Here is a 19,473-nt window from a genome sequence, read left to right as displayed (position 1 = left end):
ATGTGTGATGAAAGTTCACTGGATTGATTCCTGTGTTGAGAAGGGTGTCTCCTGGCGACCGATTTGTACAAAGGACGTTTTAATCTCCAGAGTTTAGAAGATTAAGAGGTGATCTCATTAAAGTTGGGCCGGATAGGCTGGGGAATGTGACATTAGTGGTCATCGTCTCAAGGCAAGTGTCTGTACATGCAGAATGGAGAAGGGGAGATTTTTCTTCTCCGTCGAGGATTGTGAATTTTCAGACTTCCCCACCCCAGAGGACACTGAACGCTCAGTCATTCTCCACTGATAGATTTTCAGGCACTCGGGGCATCAAGGGATGTGAGTGGAAAAATTGGAGATGACATAAAAGTGCCAGCTACAGTTTTACTGAATGGCAGGTTGGGCTCGAGAGCCTTCCGGCCAATTCGTTCTCCTCTTTCTATTCTTCCGGATACCAATTAGACTCAATTGTCGGTAATTCCGCCCAAGAGCAAATACTGCAGAAGCTGGAAGTCTGAGATAAAGTCAGCGAGCACCAGAAACACTCAGCAGATTGAGCAGCATCCGTGGAGTGACACAGTAGGTCCTTCATCCAATGTGTATTTCTAGTTAATGCTTCGGGTCCGTGACCTTTCTACGTTTTAGTGTTGCGATCATTTTCTGTTTTTATATCAGTAATCTCTGTAGCATCACCCTAACTCAAGCTGGACAGACACTAGAGACTCATTCTACCTTGATTACTGAGAGTCCCTGGACAGAAAACATGGCTGTTTCCACAATCTCACCCTTCACCTCCTCGGCATGTTTATCATTCTGGCAGAATCTCCATAATGATGCCCACCGCATCCATGAGGAATAGCCAGACACATTGTCCTCGTTAGTGGGCCCAGACCCCCTCAGTGCTGTTCCCCATCCTCCACTCACTTGGAGCTGCAACTCTGCCCTTCCCATCTCCCAGGGGTGAGCGAGTGTGTGCTTCAAATACACAAGTCTACCCCATGGGTGTGCAACAGATGGTGAATGTACACCCCTGTGCTGAGGATGGGCACTTCACACGGACGCGGGGATGGGAATGCTTGGCAATCTGGAAGGCATTACACAGCTTAACAGACAGGTGTGAACACAAGCGTCTGACAGTCAGGGTCACCGACCAGACTCGGCAAATCTTGCAATAGTCATTCATCTTGCACATGAACACAGGGGGCATTTTTCATAAAAGACTTTGAACCTTTTTCTAATTTTGGCTTTCCGAATGTTGTTCTCATCAAAGTTTGAAACGTTCATTGTGGTGACTCCAATTCTTTCCTGTTTTATGCAACCACATGTCTCCAGCACTCCTGGGTCAGCTACAATATGGGCTGACACAGGAAAACGCTGCTCTGCACTGTCCCATCACTCTCTCCCAGGCCGAGGTGGGGTGAGACACAACGGGATACATCTCCACATATTTCAGTCCAACCCCCACTCACCGGCGCTTTCTGGCAGGCAATTCTTTTCAATTTCAATGCCGTGACCCAGTTCAGATCTAACATCTCTCACATCTCAATCTCAGCACCTAGGAACAGCTGGGTTGTCCTGGGATTAACATCTTGCTGCGATGGCAATGAGTTTGTTGAGCCGAGGCTGGGGACTGGGGTATGGGGTGATGCTGACAGTGAACCAGACCAATGAATCATGAGATGCCCTTGGTTTAGTAGGTGGCCATTTGGCCCATCAATTGATGTACTCAGTTTCAGTTTAGTTTATTATCACCTGTAGCGAGGTGCAGTGAAAAGCTTTTGTTGCGTGCTAACCAGACAGTGAAAAGGCAATGCATGGTTACAATCAAGGCATCTGCAGTGTACAGGTACATGATAAGGGAGTTAAAGTAAGAAATGTTGCTGTAGGAGTAGAGAATTGAGAGTGTGGAGTGATTGTAATATGTGATTGTAGATCTGCTTCTGTGGCTAACACACAGATAGTCGCCTGGGTAGAGGGTCATCGTGGATTTATATCATTCCAGATCAATGCAACACATTATGCAACATGTTCCTCGCACTGGTCAATTATATGTTCCCTGGTTACAACCTTCCTATGACTTAAGTCAAAACCATGTCTGATTTTGGAATCGTCTGCCCTCCTCTTAACCTTCCATGTACAGAAGAAATAATCCTTGCCTTTCTAATCCCCTTAAGCAACCAATGTGCCTCATCCCTGATATAATTCCTCGGGTGGCACGGTGGCGCAGCGGTGGAGCTACTGCCTTACAACGCCAGAGACCCGGGTTCGATCCTGACAAAGGGCGCTGTCCGTGCGGAGTTTGTACGTTCTCCCCGTGACCACGTGGGTTTTCTCCGAGATCTTCGGTTTCCTCCCACACTCCAAAGACGTACAGGTTTGCAGGTTAATTGGCTTGGGTATAAATGTAAAATTGTCCCTGGTGTGTGTCGGATAGTGTAATGCCCCTGTCCCACTTAGGAAACCTGAACGGAAACCTCTGGAGACTTTGCGCCCCACCCAAGGTTTCCGTGCGGTTCCCGGAGGTTTTTGTCAGTCTCCCTGCCTGCTTCCACTACCCGCAACCTACGGCAACCACCTGCAACCTCCGGGAACCGCACGGAAACCTTGGGTGGGGCACAAAATCTCCAAAGGTTTCCGTTCAAGTATCCTAAGTGGGACAGGGGCATTAGTGTGCGGGGATCGCTGGTCGGCGCGGACCCAAAGGGACTGTTTCCACGCTGTATCTCTAAACGCTAAACCTCTAAATTCTTCGGCCCTCTCCTCACGGTCCCTGGAACCTTCAAGAAACATGGTGTCCAGAGGAAACTTCAAACAGAGGACAACCACCGATTTATAAAGGTTTACCATAATGATAGTCTAATCTTTGCAAGTCCACCACTTTGAGCCAAGCATTAATTAGTGTACTGTGTTGCTGTTAAACTAGACCAGTGCTCTATGATGGCCATGTGTTAGTGAGTGTAAAACAGTCGCCAACATTAACAGGACACAGGTAACTCCTGGTCCACACCCAGGAGATGTTTAAAGCTCTTTGACGCAAAGGAACAGCTGTCAAACACTGAGGCTGAGCTTGTTCTGTGATCCTTGGAGCCAGAGAGAGAGAGGCAACAGGCAATTCAATGCCCGAGAGAGGGAGAAAACTCCGCTGATCCAACAAGAATACACAGCGAATGGCAATGCGTGCGTGCATTTGTGTGTCTGGTCATGTGCAGTGTGTATGCACATATGCTTGTGTAGGTGTGTGCCTGTTTGTGTGCATGTGTGTGTGCTTGTGTGGCAGTGTGTGTGTGTGTGTGTTTGTGGGCCTATGTGTGTGCTTGTGTGCATGTGTGCGTGTTTTGAGTGTGTGTGTGTGTGTGTGTGTGTGTGCGTGTGTTCATGCACGTATGTTTTTGTGTGAATGTGTGTTTATATACCAACAGCTGCAATGTACCAGAATATTGGTTGCAACCAGGATTGCAATGCTGTCACAGTCAAATGGCCATCAATTCCCATCTGTTTTCACACAGCAAGTGAGGCATCAGGTGAGGAAACTGGTGGACTATTAATACAAAGGGCAAGGGAGGGTGTGGTGTACAACGGCCCCCTTCCCCTGCGTTCTGCCGAGTGGACAGTTTCAGGGGCCAGCTCACCTCCTTTGGCTGTTTGATGGCTTGTTGCTGCTGCTGCTGTTGTTGCTGTTGCTGTTGCTGTTGCTGTTGTTGCTGCTGCTGTTGGTGCTGTTGCTGCGTTAGCAGCTGGAGGTGTAACTGTTCCTGTTGCTTCTTGTAATACTCCTGAAGCTGTGATGCAATGGAAGGCATTGAGGTGGAGGGTGGGGTGGGGGAATGGGGAGTGGAGGGTGAGGAGTGGGGGAGGGAGAGAAGACAGAAAAACACAAAGGATCTCAGTCAGGGTAAAAAAAAATCCCTACAGATGAAGCAATCAGAAAATTAATATCAGAACAATAGCCAGCATACAGAGCAAACTTCACTGCTATTCTGCGTGAGACAACACCAATTAAATTCTCGGTGGAAATTTAATTATCTGTCAGTGCAATCGCACAGGGTCTGTGGGATCATTGTGTGCTGGTGACATGTGGATGAGGAGCCTGTAAAATGCTGCTTGGGATGACTGCTATGTTTAGAAGGATCTAAGAAATATATTAATTTAGATTGGTGACTGGTTTAAAGTGAAAGGATCTGATGATAGAGGGTGCAGGGGAGCACGGTGCCTCCGTGCCACCTGTGTTAACTCTTCCCCTGTCATTCCCCTCTGCTTGCAGAGCAGCAGGAGGCCATTCAGCCCCTTTGAGTTCATTCTCCATTCAATTACAGTAGATGCAAGCTGCTGTACATCATATCCCCGCCACCTGGATTCAACGCATTCTCCTCAGCACCTCGTGTGTCAATCTATCAAGAACAGACGGTGGCACAGTGGTGCAGCGGTAGAGTTGCTGCCTTACAGCGCCAGAGACTCAGGTTCGACCCTGACTACGGGCGCTGTCTGCATGGAGTTTGTGCGATCCCCCCGTGACCTGCGTGGGTTTTCTCCGGGATCTTCAGTTTCCTCCCACACTCCAAAGACGTACAGGTTTATAGTTTTTAAGAAGGAACTGCAGATGCTGGAAAATCGAAGGTAGACAAAAGCGCTGGAGAAACTCAGCGGGTTAGATCTATCAGGAAATATTTTATTTCCTTCACTCCATAGATGTTGCTGCACCCGCTGAGTTTCTCCAACACTTTTGTCTACCTTCAGGTTTATAGTTTAAATGGATCGGTAAATGTATAAATGTAAATTGTCCCTCGTGTGAGCAGGGTCGGGCTAATGTGTGGGGATCGCTGGTCGGTGCGGACTCAGTGGGTTGAAGGGCCTGTATCTCTAAAGTCTAAAGACAAAACAGGTTGGAAATGTTCAGCTGACCACGGTATCCACAGCTCCTGATGATTATCACTGTCTTCAGTGTGAAGAAATGCCCTAAATCACCGCTCCAACACCCCCCCACACCCCCCACCACCCCCCCCCCACCCCCCGCCCGCACTATACATGGGACCCCCCTGCCAGAGGCATTCATTGTCAGTCTGCCTTAGTCTGGCATCACAGACCGACCATCTCTCCATCATTAACACTTCAGCCCTGCTATAATCCAGCAAATGCATCTTGTTTGGAGGATTAGCCACACATGTATTCCCACAAGACATGTTCCTTGTGCTCAGGGCAGGGAAGGATTCTCCCCTTGGTCACTGGTCATCTCCAACCTCTTTTCCACCAATGCTCGATGTAAAATTAACACATTGTTCCCCGATGTTGGGGGAGATCAGAACCAGGGGTCACAGTTTAAGGATAAGGGGTATGCCATTTAGGACTGAGATGAGGAAAGACCTCCTCACCCAGAGAGCTGTGAATCTGTGGAATTCTCTGCCACAGAAGGCAGTGGAGGCCAATTCACTGGATGTTTTCAAGAGAGAGTTACATTTAGCTCTTAGGGCTAACGGATCAAGGGATATGGGGAAAAAACAGGAACAGGTACTGATATTGGATGATCAGTACCCAGAATGGCAGTGCTGGCTCGAAGGGCCGAATGGCCTACTCCTGCACCTATTTTCTATGTTTCTCTATGTTTCTATGTTTAGCTGAGCCTGTTCTGAAGAGGATAGAACCCTGTTTTTCTGGGCTGCATGGTTTCAGTCAGGTGAGTAAGGTCAGTCAGTATAACTGCTGGTGTAGCTGCTTGAAGCTGCAGCAAGGCCAGGGGAGAATGTGTGAGATGGGGCTCTGGAGGTGGGGCGCTCTCAATTACTTAGTAGCTCCAGAGTGGCACAATGGCACAGCTGGTAAAGCTGCCATCTCACAGATACAACATAGAACGGTACAGCACAGGAACAGGCCCTTTGGCCCACTGCGTTCGTGCCGAACATGATTCCAAGTTAAACAAATCTCCTCTGCCTGTACGTGATCCATATCCCTCCATTCCCTGCCAACCTAAAATGCGACTACCATATTGTATGCAAAGATCTGGGTCGACCCTGACCTGTGGGGATGTCTTTGCAGAGATTGCATGTTCTCTCTGTAACCACATGTGTCTCCCCTGGGTGTTCCTGTCACCTCCCCAGTAGGTTGAGCGGTTGCTGTAAATTGTCCCGAGTGTGCAGGTGAGTGGAGGGGTTGGTGGGAACGTGGGAACAATGACAAGGGATTAGTCTAGGCTTCGAGTGAGTGGGTGGTTGATGGTTGGCATGGACTTGATGGGCCGAAGAGTCTTTTCTGTGCTGCCTGACCCGCCCCTGACATGAACACTGGCTTTCTGTGCATCCATCCTCCTGACATTCCAGCTTGATCCACAGGAGTTGTACCTGGAGAGGTCTAGTCTGGATGGAGAACTCCCAGATCAGGAGTGTACGCAAAGAGGACTGGTGTGGGGAGAGAGCTCCCAGGCCAGAGTCATGGTTGATCAATCAGGCTCTCATCGAGGGGAGAAGCAGTCTTAGAATAAAGGGGAGGTCAGCTAAGACTGAGGTGAGAAAAAACGTTTTCACCCAGAGAGTTGTGAATTTATGGAATTCCCTGCCACAGAGGGCAGTGGAGGCCAAGTCACTGGATGGATTTAAGAGAGAGTTAGATAGCGCTCTAGGGGCTAGTGGAGTCAAGGGATATGGGGAGAAGGCAGGCACGGGTTATTGATAGGGGACGATCAGCCATGATCACAATGAATGGCGGTGCTGGCTCGAAGGGCCGAATGGCCTCCTCCTGCACCTATTTTCTATGTTTCTATGAGAATTAGTAATGACCAGAGTCCCGCTGATGCCCAGCAGGGGTAACAGGATCCTCCCCAGTGCTGGAGTCCCGTCTCCCCTCCCACACGGCCCCCCCCCCCCCCCCCCCCCATCTCCCATGCTTGTAAGCGACCCTGCTGTTTACCTGTTGCAGCATGACTGCCTGCTGCTGCTGCAATAACGCCTGCAGCTGCGGTGGGGACAGGATCTGCTGCATTTGCTGTGGTGTGATGACCTGTGGGTTCATCATGGCCACCGACACGGGAACCTGCAACACACAGAGAGAACAGTGGCATTAGCATGGGTCTCCCAACCACTTAACACATGGCTGTCCCTGAAACGGAACCAGGACATTCTCACTTGCAGCAGCACAACAGGTAATGCAAACAAAGTACTCTGTAAACAGCATAATAAACAGCTAAAAATAAATCAGTATTTAAAAAACAAACATTAACAGTCCAAAGACAAAAACATTGCCCCCAAGTCTATGTAGTTTGGAGCTCAGTTGGAGGTTGTAGTGTTTAATAAATAGCCTGGTGGTTTTTGGGAAGAAGCTGTTCCTGAACTTGGACGTTACAGTTTTCAGGCTCCTGGACCTTCTTCCCGATGGCAGGGGTGAAATGAGAGTGTGGCCAGGGTGGTGTGGGTCTCTGATGATGCTGGCTGCCTTTTTGAGGCAGCGACTCTTGTAGATCACTTCAATGGTGGGGAGGTGAGAACCCGTGACCCAAGGCAGGGAATCACGAGTGGCTCCAAGCAACTTGGAGAGGAGGTGTTGCCCAGAGGGAGGGCAGCCGGTAAATAGAGAACATCAGTTTCAGGCACATCCCAGGAGAGGCGATTTATCTTTACACTGCCCGTAAGAGTAATGGAGGCAGGTCCGACAGTGAGGTTCTTGAGTGAATATAATAAATACTTAGAAGAGGGATGTGGAAAAGGAGTGTTGGTGCATTACTGTTGAAAACATGGTGCGGTTGGCTTCCTCTAGCTTCCTCTGGCAGTTTGTTCCAGATACAGACTACTCGCTGTGTATTACAATGTCAGGGTAGAGATTACACTGTACAGTGGTGAGGGAGTGTTTTGCCCCTGTCCCACTTAGGGAACCTGAATGGAAACCTCTGGAGACTTTGCGCCCCACCCAAGGTTTCCGTGTGGTTCCCATAGGTTGCAGGTGGTTGCCGGAGGTTGCAGGTAGTGGAAGCAAGTAGGGAGACTGACAAAAACCACGGAAACCTTGGGTGGGGCGCAAAGTCTCCAGAGGTTTCCGTTCAGGTTTCCTAAGTGGGACAGGGGCATTACACTGTAAGTAGGGGCAGTGGTGAGGTGAGTGTTACACCGCGGAGTGGTTGAGGGAGTGTTTAGGGACAGGCATGTCTTGCACAGGGTGGTCGCTGGTTGGCATGGTAGGCCGAAGGGCCTGTTTCCATGCTGCATCTTGTAAACTAAACTAAACTAAAGATGAAAGGGCACTGAACTGTTGGATGTGTCGTTAAACCCAGCACCTGCAGGATGGACATTGCAGGTTATGAAGGAAAGTATAGGTTCATCTTTCCCCTACCTCTTAAGGGGTTGGACAGGCTAGATGCAGGAAGATTGTTCCCGATGTTGGGGAAGTCCAGGACAAGGGGTCACAGTTTAAGGATAAAGGGGAAATCCTTTAGGACCGAGATGAGAAAAGCATTTTTCACACAGAGAGTGGTGAATCTCTGGAACTCTCTGCCACAGAAGGTAGTTGAGGCCAGTTCATTGGCTATATTTAAGAGGGAGTTAGATGTGGCCCTTGTGGCTAAAGGGATCAGGGGGTATGGAGAGAAGGCAGGTACAGGATACTGAGTTGGATGAGCAGCCATGATCATATTGAATGGCGGTGCAGGCTCGAAGGGCCGAATGGCCTACTCCTGCACCTATTTTCTATGTTTCTATGTTTCTACCCACTATTTATTCATCAACCAATATCTCTAGATAGATTCACAATAAACTGCAGATGCGCGAATCTTGAACAAGACAACAGTCGGAGGAACTCAATGGGTCAGGCAGCATCTGTGGAGGGAATGGACCAGGTGATCAGGAATGGACCAGGAATGGAGCAGGTGAACAATCCAGAGATCGGACTGAAGAAGGGCCCGACCCACAACGTGGGTCGGGCCCTTCTCAGTCTGATCTCTGGATTGATCACCTGCTCAACATTACATTTTTGATAAACAATACTTGCCAGACTTCAAAAATTTCTTTGAAGGCTGAAGAACACTTTGGCAGTCTGGCACTGCTGACACTATTTAAATGCAAATCTATCTTCCATTTATAAATAAGATGTAAATCTAAAACAGGAGTAAATGGCTTAAAACAGCTGTCCCAGGGACAGATGGGGATTTATGCCAGATGTTGAGAAAGACTCAGGGAGGTAGATTTCGGAGATACTGATGATCATTGTGGAACATTGGGAAGTTGCGTGGAGATCGGAGGCTGTCCCACTCGGAGGCAATCTCACTGGAATGGATAAAAGCAAGCACACGCAATTGTAAGATATTGGGATTGATCAGAGTAAATAAAGTGGAGATTATTTGTCCATTATGTGGGTGTAGAGGAAGCAGTTTCAGATGGAAAGGCTCTGGGCCACCACAATAGGAACGGTGAGGCTGCTCACCATTGAGACACTCCTCCTAGAATCCCCAAACACGCCGAGACCATTCCGCACCACACCGTTCCCCAATAGGTCGGGATCTGGGGTGAATCTTGGAGATTGATACAAAACTGTCTGAAGAACAGTAAACCACAGGAAACGGTTCATACGGTAATATTACAAATGGGAGGGAGTAGGTTGGAGGGGAGTGGGGAGAGGGGAGTGGGGGGGGAGGGGAGTGAGGGAGTGGGGAGTGAGGGGGAGGGGAGTGGGGAGTGAGGGGGAGGGGAGTGAGGGGGAGGGGAGTGAGGGAGTGGGGAGTGAGGGGGAGGGGAGTGGTGGGAGTGGGGGAGGGGAGTGGGAGGGAGGTGGAAGGGGGGGAGGGGAGTGGGGGGGAGCAGGGAAGTGGAGGGAGGGAGTGGGGGGGGAGGGCAGTGGGGGGGAGGGAAGGGGGGGGAGAGGGAGTGGGGGGGAGGGGAAGGGGGGGGTTCGAGGTGAGTTAGTGGGGGAGGGGAGTGTGGCAGTGGGGGTGGAGGGGAGTGGGGGGGAGGGGAGGAGGGGGGGAGGGGGAGTGGGGCAGGGAATGGGGGAGTGGAGGGGGGGAGGGGTAGTGGGGGGAGGGGCAGGTGGGGAGGGGAGTGGGGGAAGGAAGTGTGGGGGGGTATGGGGGGGAGTGGGGGAAGGGGTAAGTGGGCTGAAGGGGAGGGAGGTGGGAGGGAGGTGGGGAGTGGGGGGGGAGAGGAGTGGGGGGAAGGAAGTGGGGGGATGGGGAGTGGGGGAAGGGGAGTGGGGGTGTAAAAGGAGAGTCAGAAGGGGAGGGGGAGAGCGGGGAAGAGGAGGGGAGTGGAGGTGGGGGAGGGTAATTAGGGAGAGGAGGAGTGGGGGGATTCATATTTCTCCTTAAATGGTGCATCAGCGAGGCTGTTTCAGAGGGTTCACTGAGTGAGGCAGCACCTATTGTGTGACCCCTCTCCAATGAGCCCTTGGGGTGGCTGCCCCAGACTGCGTGTCCCTCACCCTGGCCTCCTAAACCCTGAGATGTGCCAGTGTGCAGCATAAATGGGAGGAATGTTTACTCCTTACAAACATTTGTCCCATTGTCAGTATAACGTTTGCTCCATATTACGTGTTTATTGGGCTGTCAGAGGCAGAGAGAACTGCTCTCAAAGCCCATACTCTAATTCCTTCTAATGCACAGAATTGACTCGTGTCAGACATAACAACCAGTCTCTCAGTACAAATTGTATTAAAATGTAATTTCCACATTCCCTCACTGACACACTTCACATCTGCCTGAAACTGGTTAATACAAATTATATTAAAAAATTTAAATTGCTAATCAAAATCCATCAGCTTCTAATTGGTTTTCAATTAGGTTTAGCAATCCTACTAATTAAATCTTCACAGCTGTGACCTACTAACAGCACCTGACATCACTTCCTGTTCGGGATAGGTCATTGCGTTTTTGAGGCCAGTGTGGACCCAGTGGTATCGTGTTGCCGAAGATAGACACAAAAAGAGATGCTGCCCGTCTGTCCCGCTGAGTTACTCCAGCTCTTTGTGTCTATCTTTGGTTTAAACCAGCATCTGCAGTTCCTTCCTACACTCTATTCTGTTGCCCTCCAGCTGACCCACTGGGCCTGATAGAGGAACCTAGACATTGTGCAGTTTCTTGCCAGCTGTTATCAGGCAACTGAATCATCCCACCACAACCAGAGAGCCACTACCTCGTTGGTGACCCTCGGACTATCCTCGATCAGACTTTGCTGGCTTTACCTGGCACTAAATGTTATTCTCTTATCGTGTGATTGTAATCATGTATTGTCTTTCTGCTGACTGGTTAGCGTGCAACAAAGGCAAAATGACAACGAACTAAACTGAACTACGTCAGCGCTGCATAGATCATATGAGCAAACATATTCACAGTTCATGGTGGAGACATAAGAAAATGCAGATGATGGAATTTAGTTTAGTTTAGTGAAACAGCGTGGAAACAGGCTCTTCAGCGCGCCGGCCAGTGATCCCCCAACATTGACACTATCTTACACACAATTGGGATAATTTATACAAAGCCAATTAACCTACAAACCTGTACGTCTTTGGAGTGTGGGAGGAAACCGAAGATCTTGGAGAAAACCCACGTGGTCACGGGGAAGACGTACAAACCCCTTACAGACAGCACCCGTAATCGGGATTAAACCTGGGTCTCCGGCGCAGCATGCGCTGTAAGACAGCAACTCTACCGCTGCGCCACTGTGGGAGCAAAAGGCAAAGTGCTGGAGGAACTCAGTGGCTCAGTCTGAAGAAAGGACCCAACCCCAGATTCTGTATCTATTTCCCTCCAGAGACGCTGCCGAACCCACTGAGTTCCTCCAGCACAACAGGCCTGTCGGCATGGTGCTGAACATGATGCCAAGACCGACTCTGGTCTGGTTGCACACATGGAATTCTCTGCCTCAGAGGGCAGTGGAGGCCGGTTCTCTGGATGCTTTCAAGAGAGAGTTAGATAGGATTCTTAAAAATAGCGGAGTCAAGGGATATGGGGAGAAGGCAGGAACGGGGTACTGATTGGGGATGATCAGCCATGGTCACATTGAATGGCGGTGCTGTCTCGAAGGACCAAATGGCCTACTCCTGCACCTATTGTCTATTGTCTATAATCCATATCCCTCCATCCATGTTGTGCCCATCCAACATCACTACCATTTCTGCCTGAGTCACCATCATCCAGACACTCTCCACTCTGTGTCCATCTCCTTGAAACCTTGATAGACACAAAAAACTGGAGTAACTCAGCGGGACAGGAAACATCTCTGGAGAGAAGGAATGGATGACGTTACGGGTGGAGACCCTTCTTCAGACTGGTTGGGGACAAGGGAAACGAGAGATTTAGACGGTGATGTGGAGAGATAAAGAACAATGAATGAAAGATATGCAAAAAAGTGAGGATGATAAAGGAAACAGGCCATTGTTAGTTGTTTGTAGGGTGAAAATGAGAAGCTAGTGCGACTTGGGTGGGGGGGGGGAGATAGAGAAAGAGGGAATGCCGGGGCTACCTGAATTGAGAGTAATCAATATTCATACCACTGGGCTGTAAGCTGCCCAAGCGAAATATGAAATGTTGTTCCTCCAATGTGCGTTTAGCCTCATTCTGACAATGGAGGAGACCGAGGACAGAAAGGTCTGTGTAGGAATGGGAAGGAGAATTAAAGTGTCCAGCAACCAGGAGATCAGGTTGGTTCACACGGACTGAGCGAAGGTGTTCCGCAAAACGATCGTCCAGTCTGCGTTTGGTCTCACCGATGTATAAGAGTCCACATCTTGAACAACAGAACAAATACAGTAGATGAGGTTGGAGGAGGTGCATGTGAACATGTGATCATGGTTTGTAAGGATCTCTCAGCGTTGCTAAGGTCCACAACTGCCCCGGTGATGTGGTCCTCACCCGAGCCAGCATCCATTACATCTGGAGATCCAAGATGGATCATGTCTACATGCTGGCTTGAAGGGCCTAATGGCCTACTCCTGCACCTATTGTCTATTGTCTATTGTTTATCCAGAGTGGATGCCCAAGGCAGGGTTTCGCACCACGGGACGTTCCCAGGGATGCCGTGACAATATTCAACTGATTTCACAAGTCCCTCCAGTTGGTTTTCCAGTTCAGGGAGTTAGTTGTCTGCGGTGGCCTGACCCGCTGACTTACCCCAGCACTCTGTGTCTTTCCTGAACCTCCCTCCCCCATCATTCCAATTCAGTTGAATCATACCCAGTTGATAAAGATGTTCACACATCGCGAGTCAATGCCGGTCATCTCACAGCCAGTGGGAAAACACCGGTCATAAGTTTATGAGCGGAATAGGCCATTTGGCCCATCAAGTCTACTCAGCCATCCTATCATGGATCATCTATCCCTCTCAACCCCATTTCTTGCCTTCTCCCCATAACCTCTGCCATCTCTGCTAATCCGCTGTGGTGGATGTTTATGGTAACTTTTATGTAGTTGTGTGTCTTGTTGCTTTTTGTTAGTATGGCTGTATGGGAATACGAATATCACTGTACCCTAACTGGTGCACATGACAATAAAAGACCTTTGAACCCTAATCAATACTCTATCTATCTCTGCCGTAACAATATTCACTGACAAGGCCTCCATTACCTTCTGTGGCAATGAATTGCACAGGTTCACCACCCTCTGACTAAATAAATTCCTCCACATCTCCTTCCTAAAGGAACGACCTTTCATTCTGAGGCTATGACCTTTGGCCCTAGGATCTTCCACGAGTGGAAACATCCGCTCCACATCCACCCCATCCAAGCCTTTAAGACAACGTTAATGTCCGTGTCATTAATTGCAAAACGGGTTTACGTGGCTTGTTCTCCAAAGCAACCTGGTTGCCTTAGTTTGAAGTCAGGGATGGGGTGACCTGAGGTGACCATTTGGATATTGAGGCTGTGTGCGGCGTGGGCTCGGCAGGCTAGAGGGCACTAGGGCAAGGCCGCTGCCTGCACTTCATTACCCAGTGTCTTCCGTTCATCCCAGGTCCGTGCCCTTCCACGGAACCCCGATGCAACGTCTGCTTGCGGTTCTCTTTCTCACGTATTGTTGCGGTTTTTTTTTAACCTGATTTTTTTTCAGATTTGCAGTTTTAAATATACATTTATATTTCTTCCATTCGTGCAGCTTCAACGCCCAGAATACCTGTGTGGGGATGAAGATTTAAACAGCGCGGGTTGGAGAATGGCACTGAGCAGCATTGGAACAAAGGGAGCTCAGTCAGGGGCAGCGGGCGGGCCGGTGCTAGGGCCAGGAGTCACACTAGGGACAGGCGCGGCGAGCGGTGGGTGGGTACATATAGTGTAGCTGTACTGCGCTGTCCTGGGCAGTGGGCAGGTGCTATAGACCTGCATGGGAAGGTAGACTACGAGTCTCGGGCAGATGGGGCTCATCAACCTGGGAAGGCAGTCCATCTAGGAGCAGGAAAACTCTGATTTAAAACCTCCACTGCCTTGTGGCCATATCCAGTCATGGAAAAGGCTCAAATTGTAAACCTCAAGAAAATCCGGAGTTCATCGTTGTCTACAACCTCGCTCTGGCAGCTCCTGCGACGGCGCTGGTGCCAAACTGTAACGGCCCTGCTGTTCCTTTGGATCGATCAGCGACGTGGAGAGGGGGGACGTGCTGCATGGGCAACAGCCTGTCCTCCATATGACATCGCCCAGGCTTGCATCCGACCACACAGCACCTGCAAACTAGGATGCATCACCCATGGTCAGTCATGACCGAATGGGGCCTACTCCTACATTCACAGGATGTGGCTGGGAGCGGCAGAACCACCAGCATGCCTGACCCACTGAGTGACCCCGGCACTTTGTGCCTCGGAGATGATGCTTGTCTCTCCTACCTCCCTCCCCCCTCGCCTCTCTCCCTCAGATCTCTCTCCCCTTGCCCCTCTCTGCTTGCCCCTCTCCCACCTCTCTCTCTCCCCCCTCCTGGCCTCCCCGCACAGTGGGGCCACACATCTATGTGCTGTTTCACCAGCCTGTCACTGCAGGGCTGTGAGCGAGGGCCGGGCCAGTCACTGCCATGGTCAGTGTCCACTGCACTCTCCGGCCCTTCCTCGGGAACGCGGAGTCATGGCTGCTTGTGCCCGGGCAGATGGGAGGGACTTGGCCGGTGTGAACCACCAGTGTGCCGCAGCAAGACGGTGTGGAGCCGGGATAGTGTGAGGTAGGTGGCCCTGGCCGTGACTTCACCCGGGTGAGAGAAGCATTCTGTCCCGCGCCGCTAGAGGACAGGTGTACACTAGTGACCGGGGCCGCGATCAGCGCAGTCACACGGCGAGGTCACTGATCCACCCCCACCCAGACAAGGTGAAACCTGTCACCCCCCCCCCCCCCTCCCCACCGGGAAAGTTACGCTTGTCCCCCCCACCCAGGCAAGTTGACACCAGTCCCAACCCACGGCCAGACTGCCATGTTGTGGCGTCCTCATAGGTTGAGGCACCAGGGAGTATTTGCAGTATTCCCTGCTTTGCGGGTTATCCCATAAGTTGAAGAGTCTGTTTACGTTGAACCTTCAGCTCACCGTCGGCACACGAGCTGAAACCACAAGCGCACAGTGTGTGTGGGGGACAGCACCCTGGCTCCTGAGCCAGGAGGTCGTGGGTTCAAGTTTCACTTCACATTCCTCATCCAGGCTGGTTTTCCCAGTGAAGATAGACACAAAATGTTGAAGTAACTCAACAGTCCAGGCAGCATCTCTGGAGGAAAGGAATAGGTGACGTTTCGGGTCAAGACTGAGACTCTGACTTCTTCAGTCTGAGAGTCAGAGATCTTTTTTAGTTTCCTTTTCCCCTGACTTTCAGATTGAAGAAGAGTCTCCACACGAAACATCACCCATTCCTTTTCTTCGGAGATGGTGCCTGTCCCGCTGAGTTACTACGTTTAATTATCTTCAAACTGGACTTTATGGTCCAACTCAATTTGCCCTTAGATTTGAGCTTTGTAAGGCATTACCCCAAACACAAAGATTTCAGACTGTATCCATGCCCAGCCCTACATTTGCTGATTTTAGCCCAGTTATTGGGTATCACTAAACTTGAGAAGATTATCTTCACCTGGGGATAAACAGTTCCCTCTTCAACAGAGATGACGCTGATGCTTATTCTAATGGAACAGTCGTGTAACCAACTGGTGCTTCAGCAGAGATTTACTTTTTCCAGTAGAGCAACTCGCAGGGGGTGGGGGGGGGGGGGGGGGGGGGGACATCTGTACAACAGGGGCCCTGAGTGGCTCACTCCCACAATGTCCCTTCCAGTGAAGATAGTTTTGTTTGTTATTGTGACGTGAACCGAGGTACAGTGAAAAGTATGTGCTATCCAGTCAATGACTATACGGATTACAATCCAGCCATCCACAGTGCACAGATGCAAGATAAAGGGAAAACATTTGGTGCAAGGTCCGATTAAAGGCAATCCGAGTTCTTCAAGGAGGTCGCTGGAAGGTCAAGACCGCTCTCTAGCTGGTGAGAGGATCGTTCAGTTGCCTGATAACAGCTGGGAAGACACTATCCCTAAATCTGGAGGTGTGCGTTTTCAAACTATGGTGCCGCTTGCCTGACGGGAGATGGGAGAAGAGGGCGAGATTGGTCCTTGGTTTGGAGAAGGTTTCATTGACAAGTACTTCTCTCCACTAGATGCCATAAGATTCCATCCAATCAAGGTTCCACAAAGTGCCGGAGTAACTCGGCATCTCTGGGGAAAAGGAATAGGTGATGTTTTGGGTTGGGAATCTTCTTCAGACCTCGAGTACCAGTGGAGAACCCTCATGAAAAGGACCCACGTGGAGAGGTTCATTTGAAAGAGAAGAGATTGGGGACACTTTCGTTGAAAAATAAATGTGACCAGATGTCATTAGGGTCTGTTCATGTTGGAAGGAACAGCAGATGCTGGTTTTAAACTGAAGATAGGACACAAATAACTGGAGTATCTCAGCATCTCTGGGGAAAAGGAATAGGTGAATAAGAAACATCACCTGTTCCTTTTCTTCAGACTTGCTGTCTGACCTGCTGAGTTACTCTAGCCTTTTGTGTCTATCTTCTGTTATTAGGGTCTGCGTATCCGGCAGTGTTATTTCATTAGGTCCTTGAATTGGAGCTAGGTACTAATGCAGCCATTTCATCTGCGCTGACTGAAGCAACTCAGCTGCCAACCTTTATCACTCCACTGCTATCGGTGTCCTGTGAACATCCCTCCTGGGTGGAAGATGAATGTCTAATTCATACATTCCACTTTCTTCTCTTCGTGGTTTCAGCTTGTGTTTCTTTACCAAATATTTATTCCGTCCCCGCTACTGGTTACGTGTGCTAAGTCCCTCCGCTGGTTCCCCATGAGCCACATATAGGCTCACATCGTGCCGGGGCCAGACCTCACACTGCACAGATATGCAGCTCACTGCCAGCTCACATTCCACCCAGTCACACTCTTTCTGCTCCTCAATGCTGGTTTCATCAGAACAGAAAGTAAAATCATCTTTAAAACAAAACACTTCGATCCATTTCGAACAAAATAAAATGTGCTGGGTGATTTTGATTTCACTATGGATCCAATTCATTTTTTCTGCCACCCTGTTAACTTAGTGCTGAGTGACTCATCCTGGGTCAGCTGGTAAAACGGCTGCTTCTGGTCTTGGTTATCAGTTCAAAACCCTCCTGTGGATTTGAATCCAACATTAATACAATAAGAAGTCTTTCACAAGTTCTTTCTGGATGTAAATAACTTATTGGAATGTCCTGTAGAGCATGTTCTTTCTTTCTCACAAAACTAAAGCTGACATTTTAGAAGGTAGGCAAAAATGCTGGAGAAACTCAGCGGGTGCGGCAGCATCTATGGAGCGAAGGAAATAGGCGACGTTTCGGGCAGAAAACCCTTCTTCAGACTGAAACTCTTCTTCAGACTTTTAGAAGATCTGTCTTGTGAGAATGGGCATTAAGTTAAACTATCTGGCTTGATTGAATTAATCTTAGTGATACAATGTTTAATGTGTGAGAGAGCAGAGAGAAAGAGAGAGAGAGAGAGAGAGAGAAGGGCATGTGGGGAGAGGAGGGAGGTTTGATGAGGCTGCCAGTCAATAACTCCTAGCTTCTGCTTTCAGTAAGACAATCAGCTCATGCTTGTAGCTTCATTGTACAGAGATCCATTCCCATCTGAAGCAAGCACCAACATCCAATTCCACAAGAGGATGACTCACACTGGGAGGTACCACTGGCACGCTCTGATCCCCTCCCCCGCAGTACAGTCCAGCCAGATTCCACAACACAACCAGCCAAGGCAAACAGAACCATTCATACTAGAGTAATGATGTGGAAACAGGCGAGTTACAGCAAATGCAGAGCCATTGAACAGCAGGGAAGACATACGTGGAAAGAAACATGAAACCCATTGTACTGTACGGCTTCAACACTGCATTGTACTGTATGTAGCATTGTCCTGTAATGCTGCACTGTAGCATTGTCCTGCACTGTAGCATTGTCCTGTAATGCTGCACTGTAGCATTGTCCTGCACTGTAGCATTGTCCTGTAATGCTGTGCTGTAGCATTGTCCTGTAATGCTGTGCTGTAGCATTGTCCTGTAATGCTGTGCTGTAGCATTGTACTGTAATGCTGTGCTGTAGCATTGTACTGTAATGCTGCACTGTAGCATTGTCCTGTAATGCTGTGCTGTAGCATTGTCCTGTAATGCAGTGCTGTAGCACTGTCCTGTAATGCCGTGCTGTAGCATTGTCCTGTAATGCTGTGCTGTAGCATTGTCCTGTAATGCTGTGCTGTAGCATTGTCCTGTAATGCTGTGCTGTAGCATTGTCCTGTAATGCTGTGCTGTAGCACTGTCCTGTAATGCTGTGCTGTAGCACTGTACTGTAATGCTGTGCTGTAGCATTGTACTGTAATGCTGTGCTGTAGCACTGTCCTGTAATGCTGTGCTGTAGCATTGTCCTGTAGCACTGTCCTGTAATGCTGTGCTGTAGCATTGTACTGTAATGCTGTGCTGTAGCACTGTCCTGTAATGCCGTGCTGTAGCACTGTACTGTAATGCTGTGCTGTAGCATTGTACTGTAATGCTGTGCTGTAGCATTGTACTGTAATGCTGTGCTGTAGCATTGTCCTGTAATGCTGTGCTGTAGCACTGTACTGTAATGCTGTGCTGTAGCGTTGTACTGTAATGCTGTGCTGTAGCATTGTACTGTAATGCTGTGCTGTAGCATTGTCCTGTAATGCTGTGCTGTAGCATTGTACTGCAATGCTGAACTGCAGCACTGCACTGTCCTGTACCACTCCACAGTAATACTGTGCTGTACCAGAGTACTGCAATACTGTTCTTTACCACTATACAATGCCACGGAACCATAATACTGTATTGTACCCGTGTCTGGTACCACTGTGACATTGTACCACTCTACTGTACTGCTGTACCTGTACAATGTAGGGTTATTGATTGGGGACGATCACCCATGATCACAATGAATGGCGGTGCTGGCTCGAAGGGCCGAATGGCCTCCTCCTGCACCTATTTTCCATGTTTCTATGTACTACTGTACTATACCAAAGTGCCACAGAACTATAATAT

The 19,473-nt window shown here is 49.4% G+C and overlaps 1 protein-coding gene across 3 annotated transcripts in view; it reads right to left on the bottom strand.

Annotated features, from left to right (window-relative positions):
• The window catches only part of LOC116986692 (forkhead box protein P2-like), a 333,583-nt gene that overhangs the window by 102,455 nt on the left and 211,655 nt on the right, over nucleotides 1-19,473 (bottom strand). For 2 of the 3 annotated variants that reach the window (XM_033042263.1, XM_033042262.1), the window contains exons 5-7: nucleotides 9,376-9,486; nucleotides 6,877-6,999; nucleotides 3,612-3,761 (exon numbers count right to left, since the gene is read on the bottom strand). In XM_033042263.1, coding sequence (XP_032898154.1) covers nucleotides 3,612-3,761; nucleotides 6,877-6,999; nucleotides 9,376-9,486 — 384 coding nt within the window. The remainder of the gene's footprint in view (nucleotides 1-3,611; nucleotides 3,762-6,876; nucleotides 7,000-9,375; nucleotides 9,487-19,473) is intronic. The other variant, XM_033042264.1, reaches the window with a different exon arrangement.

This window comes from Amblyraja radiata, chromosome 24 (genome assembly GCF_010909765.2).
Source record: "Amblyraja radiata isolate CabotCenter1 chromosome 24, sAmbRad1.1.pri, whole genome shotgun sequence".
NCBI classification, from domain to species: domain Eukaryota; kingdom Metazoa; phylum Chordata; class Chondrichthyes; order Rajiformes; family Rajidae; genus Amblyraja; species Amblyraja radiata.
Note: the sequence above shows the minus strand (reverse complement) of the source record. Positions and strands in the feature narration are given on the sequence as shown.